Source organism: Sminthopsis crassicaudata, chromosome 4 (assembly GCF_048593235.1).
Source record: "Sminthopsis crassicaudata isolate SCR6 chromosome 4, ASM4859323v1, whole genome shotgun sequence".
Lineage (NCBI taxonomy): Eukaryota > Metazoa > Chordata > Mammalia > Dasyuromorphia > Dasyuridae > Sminthopsis > Sminthopsis crassicaudata.
The window spans coordinates 347,580,331-347,590,679 of NC_133620.1; the positions used below are offsets into that span (position 1 = coordinate 347,580,331).

General features: G+C 42.9%; 1 protein-coding gene across 1 annotated transcript; it reads left to right on the top strand.

Annotated features, from left to right (window-relative positions):
* Positions 1-6,651: 6,651 nt before the first annotated feature.
* Positions 6,652-9,275, top strand: HOXB1 (homeobox B1). The gene is made up of 2 exons (XM_074265476.1): positions 6,652-7,326; positions 8,033-9,275. Exons 1-2 carry the CDS (start codon positions 6,762-6,764, stop codon positions 8,362-8,364), a joined length of 897 nt encoding a protein of 298 aa, XP_074121577.1. The 5' UTR covers positions 6,652-6,761; the 3' UTR covers positions 8,365-9,275.
* Positions 9,276-10,349: the final 1,074 nt, after the last annotated feature.

Below are 10,349 nucleotides of genomic sequence, written 5' to 3' on the forward strand. Positions count from 1 at the left end.
TCAGTTTCCTCATCTGGGCTAACACCCCTTAGGAATTCAGTTTCTCTTTCTAACAAATGAGGGAGTTGGACTAGATAATTTCTAATGTTCTTTCTAACTCTAACAGTCTAGGTTTTTAACTTTCCCAACATAGCAATTTTCCTTAACTTGAAGTTGTGTCTGAACAGTAAGTCCTAACAATTCTGGCATAGGCATAAAAAAAGGAAGTTGGCTTTATCTTTTGCAATTTAACTAGTCCTTGTTAACTTTTATGTAAATATCCCTTCTGTGTTCCTATAACCAACTGTGCCCCAGATATTTCTAGGACTCCTCTGGTCACTAGCATCTTATCTCTGCTACTCGTCATTCACAGATTTACTTATAGGTAAATGCACCCATGTGCTAAGTAAGAACACCTTTGCATGAGATAGCCAGATAATTAAAGCTAAAATCAATCCGTCTTAACAGTCCAATGTCAGATAGAGATCTGGAAACTCTCCAAGTAACTTTAGCTGTGTAAACTTGTAACCAGGATAATTCAGCACTCTGAAGTGGATTATTTGCAAGAGATCTCTCCATTCCCATATTCAAACATCTTTTCTCTGGCTCCACCCCCACAACAACTGGAGAAATCAAGCCCTTCTTCAGGCCTGATATTCCCCTTCCTTTTCAACATCTCCAATTCAACTGATAAAAATCTACTGAGAGAAAGAAATCAGCTAAGCAGTCTTTCAGAGAAGCTGGGAGGCATGGAATGCCTAACCTGTTTTAACAAGGGATCAAAGGAAAGTCTTGATCTGAGGAGGTTTTAAGATAAAAATCCAGTCTCTCTCTCTCTCTCTCTCTCTCTCTCTCTCTCTCTCCTCTCTCTCCTCTCTCTCTCTCTCTCTCTCTCTCTCTCTCTCTCTCTCTCTCTCTCCCTCCCTCCCTCCCTCCTTCCCTCTCCCTCCCTCCCTCCCTCTCTCTCTCTCCCTCCCTCCCTCCCTCCCTCCCTCCCTCCCCCTCCCTCCCTCCCTCCCTCCCTCCCTCCCTCCTTCCCCTCCCTCTCTCTCTCTCTCTCTCTCTCTCTCTCTCTCTCTCTCTCTCTCTCTCTCTCTCTCTCTCTCTCTCTCTCTCTCTCTCTCTCTCTCTCTCTCCTCTGTGTCTCCCCCCCCCCCCCCCCGCCCCGTGGATGTGTGTGTTAAATAAGGACACCTTTGTGTAATATAATAAAATAATTAAGGTTTTGATGAATCTGGCACAGCAGCTCAAAATAAACCAGAAACATGGCAACTCTCCAAGTAACTTGGTCTGAATAAATGTGTAGCCAGAACAGTTTAGACTTCCAAAGTGTATTGTTTGTCTCAAATTATTCCATTTAGATATCTATGACAATCAGATTCACCAGAGAAAGTCTTCAATTCTACAATTACCTTAAAACTTTACTATAGGCAGACAGCTCTCAATCCTGAAGAAATTTTTTTTCCAAGTTAGTCTGTCTCAGAGAAGTCACTACTCCTAGGAAAGATTGATCCTATTTGTCTTGTTTTTAAAGATCTGTACGAAAGGAGTCACTAAGCCCCAAGTTGCCCTTACAAATACTGAACAGCATGGAGCTAACAAGTTGCTTCTGTTGTCTTACTTGAATCCATATTTCTGTGTCTGAAACTACAATACTCAGATATTTTAAAACATAGTTGCTAGTCTTTTCCCCCATATACTCTGGGAAACAGTTTTTAGTTTTTCTTTACCAAATCAATCTTTTCAATGAAGTTTTCATGTACCAAATTGTGAGATGAATAATGTAAGATACTAAGACACTATATTCTATATGCCATTTGTGTAGCATATATATATGTACATATATATGTATATGTATATGTATATATATATATATATATATATATATATATATATATATATATATATATATATATATTTGTTTATTTAAATGGTAAGCTCCAGTAGAAGAAAAACAGAACGATCCAATACTATGATGCAGAACACACTTTGAATGGTCCTCACTAGATTAATGATGGTTCAATTAACTTGATTTGACAAGATCATTAAGAATTCAGGTTCAGAAAACTTAGAGGAAAGCTGCTAACTTGGAGGAAAGTATTAAACTTTGACCTTGGTTATTCAAAGGATCTTTGGGATGTGGTCTTGGGAGGATGTTGGGTAAAGAATAGTTCTGAGTACCTCAGGAAAGGAAGTATTTCAGAGTCTTTGATCTTTCAAACATGACCATCCTCCTCCTCTCCAAACTGGGACTGGTTCTGAGATTTAAGATCCAGTTAAATTCCATTTTAATTAGACTAGACCTTCAATCTAGGTTTCAGGTTGATCCAGAAGATGATTACTTGAGATAACTTCAAAATCAAAAGTGAATTTTTTTTTTCTGATGATAGAAAATCATGAATGTTTTGGTTTGGCCAAATGTACTAGAAAATTTGATCCACTTCCTTCTTACTTTCATCCTATAGACATAGAGGTAGAAAAGAAAGTGTCCCCAAAGTATACTCATATTGTAATCTCTGATTAATTGGAGTGAATTTTGAATTCTGTGAGGCTTGGTCAATATAACAAAATGGAAATCCAATCCAATCCCTGGTGGCTTGGTCACTATTTGAATTGTCATTCAGAGAATTCAGACCAAAGGAAAGTCAGGACTGGAATCCCTGAGGCTGGGATTACTGCAGCCTGTGTCAGTAATATTTGATAAATTAATAGAATCTCAAAGGCTATTGCTATGTAGTCTCACAGAATTCCAAATCTAGAAATTACTTTGGAAACTGCCTAGTCTAATATTCTCATTTCATAGAGAAGAAAACCAGGGCCCAGAGAAATAATTTTTCCCAGGAAAAACAATCCCTCAATGTAAGAACCATCACCAGAATTCAGGATTCTGGAATTCCAACTCAGGCAGATCTCTACTGTCCTATGATGCATAGGGATTGAAATAATCTACTTTTGATTGCTATTGCCACTGTCTTGGTTCAGGCCCTCTACACTTATCACTTAGACTGTCCTAATAGCCTGCTAACTAGTAACTCTGCCTTTAGACTCCTCCAATTCATCTTCTACATCACTGTGTAGTTAATTTTTTTTCATTAAACTGCTATCTAGAGAATTTTTTTCCATTTTCAGGTCTCCAAGCTATCTCATGTGATGTGATGATCTGGCTTACAATACCCTCACTGAAGAAAGCCCTCTCACCTGGGAAAGGAAGGGATCAAGGGTGAAACATTAGTTGTTATAGTTATTTGATTTATTCAAATTGTTATTTCTAACTTTTTTTCTTCTGAACTGCAGGACCCCATTTTCAAAACTTTGTTGGACATGTGACACAGGCAACCTCAATTCAAAATGTCTAAAAATAATCCATTTAATCTCTCCTCTATTTCCAATTCATATTGCACATTGCCAATAGATACAGCACACCCTTCCTCAGAATCTTTCAGTGGCTTTCAAGAAGATTGCCTATATGCAATTACAAAGTCTTCAGCCTGGTTTTCAACACTGCTCTAGTTTGGTTCCAATCTATCTTTCCAGGCTTATCTCACACTATTCTTTCCCATGAATTCTCTTCTCATGTCAGACTGGACATAACCTTACCCTGTTCTTACCCTTTCCTTTTCTGCTTTTGCTTAAAGAATCTTTGCCACTTAGAATAGATGTCCTTCTATCACTCAAATGAATCTCCAATTGAAATTCGACCCTTAATTCAAATGTCTCTGCTTCTCATTGCCCACCCCTTGGTGAAACCTTTTCTAATTTCTCCCAGAAGGAAGTGAACTTTCCTGTATTGTTTCTACTTCTTTTATGCACTTGTATATTATAGTTATTTGTATCTTTGCCTACCTACATTTCAATGGGATAACAAGGTCTTTGAAGGTAGAAATCACTTATTTGTTTTATTTTTTCATCCCCTATGCTTACCCCAATGACTTGAAGAAATGTTTGTTTGTTTTGAGGAAGGTGATAGAGCTTCCTAGAAACTAGGTTCAGCAAAGACAAAGTGAGGCTTAGGCAGAAGGGTAATAATGTGGAATGAGAAGAGATATCAAAATTGTTCTCCATCCATCTAAGGAGAGTACTAAAATGGGAGAAATCTTTAGAATATCATAAAACCGAATGAGTTATTTTAGGGAGAAAAGTGCTGCTTCTGCACTCTATCTTACTATTTCTCTCTGTTTCTTCTTCTGATTCTTCTCTTTGCTCCATTCTCTTTTCTTTTGTTCCTTCATTTCCCTCTCTCCCTCTATTTCCACTGCAGTGACCACTGTCCTCCCTCCCCCATTGCATCTCCCTCTTTAGCAAAGTTCCCAGCTGTGTCCTTCTTCCCTTCCCCCACAATCCTATATCCTGGGGCTTAAAATTATGTTATGTTTCTTTGGGGTCAGTGGGTGTATATGAGAAAAATATAAAGCCCCTTCTGAATTCTTTAATGGTCTCTACACTCTTCAAGGCTACAGCAATGAGTTTTATTGTGGTTAGTATAGAGTCTAACAAGTATAAGAAACGCTCAGATTTGATGAAATTTGAAGGGATTCTATTCATCCAGCTACACATAAGAAGTATGTAACCAGGACAAACTGATGAGAACCTAAGGGCAATTACTTTAGAATGACTTCAGGGAATGATCTAGGTCCCCTTTCCTACCATAGAGTTGACTTATTGGTATAGCAGAAAATATTAATTTTATCCAAATATCACCCCCAGTTTTTTCTGACTACTGGAAGGTGGGGGAAGCAATATATTCTTAGTTGAATTTAATAAGGCACCATATAAACAAAGAGGAACTGCTTTTCCCCCAGACCAAAAAAACAAAAACAAAAACAAAAACAAAAACAAAACAGACTCAGATTTCTTTGCAGAAATGCAAACCTTTTTTCACCTTTCTTTTCGGTTCCATTGAGTTAAGTATTCTATTTAGTCATGAGTTTATGACTTTTAAATACATCCAGGAAAATATTGTGAGTCTGTAAATGATGATCCAATTTAGAACCTCAGCATATATAGCTAAGTTGGACTTATGATGAGAAAGAAGCTAACAGGAACTGGGTACTTTCCAAGGATATGTCATCCTTACCTCCCTTTCTCTCCTGGGAGAGACACACTTGGCACTTTTAGTGGTTGGTGGGTTAATGTGCTTGTTTACCGAGTATCTCCCTGAACTCTTGGCCTCCCAAGACTGACTCAGTCCTGACTGCAGGCCGGCAGTCACCCTGACAAGTAACAAATGAATGTAGGCGGTGGATTGTTCTGAGTCTTGTATGCCTTGTCCGGAGGAGGAGAACCATGGAGTCTACCTGAGAAGGCTTATTCTTGCCCTACAGAGGTAAGTGCAGAGTCTGCTGATTCTTCCCCAAACCCAAGTCTAAAAAAGACATTAGGAAATCAAGATGGCTGGTCCCTCCATCAAACATGGGTAAGAGTTCCACGGATTGTTAGGACGCCAACCCTCATTCCTACTGATCTTTCTTTCCCCATTTTTTTCTCTCTTTTTCTGCTCTGGAAAATGAGTAATTGATGTCCAGAAACTCCCTTGTTAATTGAGTTTGAAAAGTGCACTTGTGGGTGGTTTATTTGTTTTGTTTGGGGGTTAAAGACACAGAAGGCATGATCAGCAGTCGACATGGACTTCATTCCTTAGGCATTGACTCAACAGTACCAATTCACTTTGCTTCATGTTCACACAACCTCAGTCTCCATTTCAAAGAGAGTGAGACGGGAAGAGTTATTTCAGTCTGAAAAGTCAGCAAGATCAGTGCAGCTATGGATGGCTAGCTAAAGTATAAATATATCTAGAAAGATGAATTGATGGAGAGGTAAAGAGAGACTATAAATATGGAGAGAGATGGATGAATAGAGAGATGGATTGAGACAGAGAAGATATAAAGAGAGGATGCAAAAGGAATGGATGGGTGGATGACAAGAGAGAGAACATCTATATGTAGAGAAGAAAAGTGAAATGACTCTACTAGTAGCTCATTTCTAATAGTCTTTATATCTGTAGTATTCTGTCACTAAAAAGTCCCGTAATTCTACCTGATTTAATGAACTCTTCCTGACATGAGACCTTGCCTCTCCCTCTCAATCTGTTTCTACATTTTCCCAGTCCCCAGGGTTCCCCCCTTTTGACCCTAGATAATCTCAATAATTCACCCACCTACCTACCCACTCACCCACACACCCTCACCCTGATCATCCAGTGACAAATTGGGAGAAGAACTGGGTAGGATAGTCAGAAACGATGTTGTATTCCCTACCTCTATTCCTGCAGTCCCAGAATGAATCCTCCTTTGGGGGTTGGGGGGAAGGGCTGGGGGGCAGCTGGGAACGGAGTTAGCCAAATCTAACAACTCAGGGTCTCTTTAAGACTTGGGGGTGGGGTGAGAAGGGGGAGACTCTTGAATATTCTTGGAACTTTCCTCCCCCCTTTCTCTGGCTCCTTCTTTCCCAAAGTCTTTGAAGAAAGATGTTTTTGACGCTTTGGTGTCCCGCTCAGATGGATGGTTCCGGGCTTGATTGAAGTGTCTTTGTCATGCTAATGCCAAGGGGGTGATGGATGGGCGCCAGGGGCTGCCAAACTCTGGCCAGTCGCTGCCCATTGGCCTGGGAGGGATCACATGTACCCTCCCCCATTCCCCTACCATTTCCCCTAGGGAAGCTTTGGGCCGAGAGAACCCGGGGACAGCCATGGACGGAAGTCTCAGCGCTTTGACATACTGCCTAAAGGTTGTAGGGCAAGAGGGTGTCTCCCCCAAAACGGGCTGACCCTCCTCCATCCTCAACGCATGGACTATAATAGGATGAATTCCTTCTTGGAGTATGCACTCTGTAACCGGGGTCCTGGAGCCTACAGCTCCCCTACCTCTTACCCTCCTTGTTCAAGTTCTCCCGGTGACAGCTATGGTGGGGAACCTCGCTATGGCGGGGGTCTCCCCAGCCCTGTTCTCCAGCAGAATCCAGGCTACCCCACACAGACTCCATCAGCATTGGGGGTCCCCTTCACCAGCTCGTCACCCTCCGGGTACACTGCACCTACCTGTACCCCTGGCTACGGCCCCTCCCAGTACTACACCTTGGGCCAACATGATGGGGATGGAGCCTATTTTCAGCAGGCGGGGTATGGGGGCCAGCTGGGGGGCTTATCCGACAACTATGCCATTGGAGGGACTGGGGCAGGGCCCTACCCTCCACTGCAGCCCACTTATGGGATGGAGCAACCTTCCGCCTTTGGGCCACCCTATGGGGATCTTTTAGCAGAAGATAAAGAATCATCCTGTCCGACGGAGCTGAGCACGCCCACCACCCAAACCTTCGATTGGATGAAAGTCAAGAGGAACCCTCCAAAGACAGGTAAGTTAGGGCTCTAGGGACTGTAATGAGCGGTCAGGTAAGGAAAAGCAATTTCCCAACCAAGTTCTGAGGACTTTGAGAGAGTATGATGTTCTGAGGCAATTATGTTCTTTCCTGACACAATTCTACTTTTCAGATCAGCGGGCAGACTTTAATACCCCTCTTTCTCATTCTCAGTTCAATTCAGTTCGGGTTTAAGTGGGGAGAAAAATTGAAGGCCCCAATCTGCTCTCTCCCTTGCATTTTCCTCATCCTCTACTATTTTCCACTTTATTCTTCGTGGTAGGTGCCTCCCCACCCCCAACACTGTCCTACATATCAATTCTGGCCAAAGCAGAGAGACCTATATGGACTCTATTGTTTCCTAGTAACTAGGGGTTTTGGTGGAGTGGATGAGATAATTTGGTGTAAGGAGGAAGACTAGGGACTGATTTGGGGAGAAGACTATGGGGAATCTTGGGCTGTAAATCTGGAAAAGAGAAAGGTCCAAAATGGTGACCTGGAGGTGGAAGCCTGGTACTAAAGGTGGAGGTGGATGGATGGAGCAGAGGGAACGAAGGGTAGAAGGAAAAGAAGAATTGAGGGAAAAGATGAGAATTAAGAAAAGGAGAGGAAATGGAAAGGAAGAAGTTAGGGGGTGATGGATGGTGAAGTGGGATAACAATTATTCTGACTATTTTGTGTACATCTTCCACTTTTCCCACAGCAAAGGTTTCTGATATGGGCCTAGGGCCAGCGGGCGGCATTCGCACCAACTTCACAACGCGGCAGCTGACCGAGCTGGAGAAGGAGTTCCACTTCAACAAGTACCTGAGCCGGGCCCGACGGGTGGAAATTGCCGCCACGCTGGAGCTCAATGAGACTCAGGTCAAAATTTGGTTCCAGAATCGGCGAATGAAACAGAAGAAGCGAGAGCGGGAGGGAGGACTAGCCTCTGCTGTGCCCTCGGGCTCCAACAAGGAAGCGGCAGGAGATGGCTCCTCGGATCAGTCCGCTTGCACTTCCCCAGAAGCCTCACCCAACTCGGTCAACTCTTGAACTAACCACAGAACCCAAGGAATTGTCTCTGTTGGCTTCATCCTTCCCTCATCCAGAACCCGTAAAATATCCCCTAACGGGGTCTCTGCCTCATGAGGTCCAAGGCATCCCCCCTCCCAACCCTTGAATGCCCGTGGCAGCATGACCCTGTGTAGGAAGCCTCGACTGTTCTCTCTGGGGATTTGTGTATATGTACAGGGGCACGAGATACCAGGATTGGGGTGCCTGTGCTGGAATTCCTGGACCCTTTTACTCGTACTATCAGGGTTGGGGACAGTCAGGGATCCACTTTTGCTGGGGAATCAGAGTCGATCAGGTGATCTATCTCTAGTGTCGCTGCCCTTTTTTCCCCCCTCAATTTCTTTCCTTGGTTCCGTTCTTCAGATCAGTGCCTTTGAGCTCCAAGGACTCACTCTCTCCTTTCCTTTCTTCTCTCCTCACTTGCTTGCCACTCACTAGACAGCAGAATATTTGCGTGTCTTTGGGCCGATTAGGGTTGTAGGATAGTATTCTTGTGAGTATCTCGGAAGTGGAACACTGTTAAAGTTAGTTGCCTTGTGACATGTTAAAAAAAAAAAATCATCTTTCGGACCTAATTGATAACCCTCTTCCAGTCCAAGTCCTTGTCTCCCTCCCTGACGCTCTCGCTTTGCACTAACGTTGCAGATTCAGGGTCCCTCCTCTTCTCATCTCCAACCCTCAGCCCTTGCTTGACCCAAGTCCCTTTTTTACCTTTTCCCGAACTTAAGACTGAAAAGAATTGTGGAGCGCACGATCTGGGCCTGGACTTGGATCTGTCCCTTCATTTGCAACTAGAAAAGTGACTCGAGGCCTTTCAAAGCAAGTAGAAGCCGGCAGCGTTCCTTTCCTTATTTATTGAGTACTCTAACCCCAGGACGTTTTTTTTTCCCCTCTCGGACTTTGGAAGGCTAAGGGGAAACAAGGGGCATGGTGTCATTACTTGAATAAGATTTACAAAGGCACCCCTAACTCAGAATTTGAAAGGAAAAAGACCAGATTCAAAGCGGATGTTATTTTAGGTTTGAAATTAACTCTAAAGAAACCAGGAGTTTCTGCGCCGCTGGAAACATTGGATCCTAAACAAGTTAATTCCCTCTCTGTATTTCCAACTACCTCATTCCAATAAAAGTCCCCTCCCCCTTTCTCACCTTCTCATTCTGCTCTTCCAACTCCGGAGAGCAATAATGAATTCATCAGGAAATCCTTGCTGAAAGGGGGCCAGGGAAGAGGAGGATGGAGAAAGGGAAAGGTAGTTGGTTAAAACCTACACTTAGATAAAATTTAGACCCAAACCAAACTATCATCAAGTGGGCAGAACCCAAAGTCAGGTCTAGAACTCTGGTGCCCTAATTCACAGAATTAATTTACAGAATTGTCCTTGCAAGAGCAGGGAGAGAAAGGAGAAAAAGTGGGGAGAGAGAAACTGGGATTGGGACAGAAGATTTTTTAAAAAGGGAATAAAGAATGGGAGGGCCAGAAAGAAAGGGTAATTAGAAAAATGGAGAACAGGAGGAGAAAACTGAAGGATTCAGTGCTATGAGAAAAAGGCAGAGAGGACAGAGATAGGAATTGGAAGTTATTGTTCGCCCTTTTAATTCTTGGTGACCTCAGAAAGTTTTTTAAAGGAAATACTGACAAGCCCAGAATGATAGAGATATCACTTGGTGCCCTGCTTTTTCCTTTGAGCATCCTCCTCCGCAGGCAACGGAAAGGAGGAAGGAGGGTGAACCTGGAGGGGCATGCAAGGCCAGAGCTGGGGTTGTTTATCTGAGCTCCAACCTTTTCCTGAGCTGCCAACTCTGATTCTGGAAACGTCTCCAGGAAAGTGGTCATTTTCCTGCCTTTTCTCAGTCCAATATGTTTCTTCTCCCCAATTCCAAACCGTAAATGGGAAACGAAGAAAAAGAAGACCAGGAAAGACAAAGAATCAGAAAAAAAGAAAGGGGAATAAGAAGAGGAGAAAA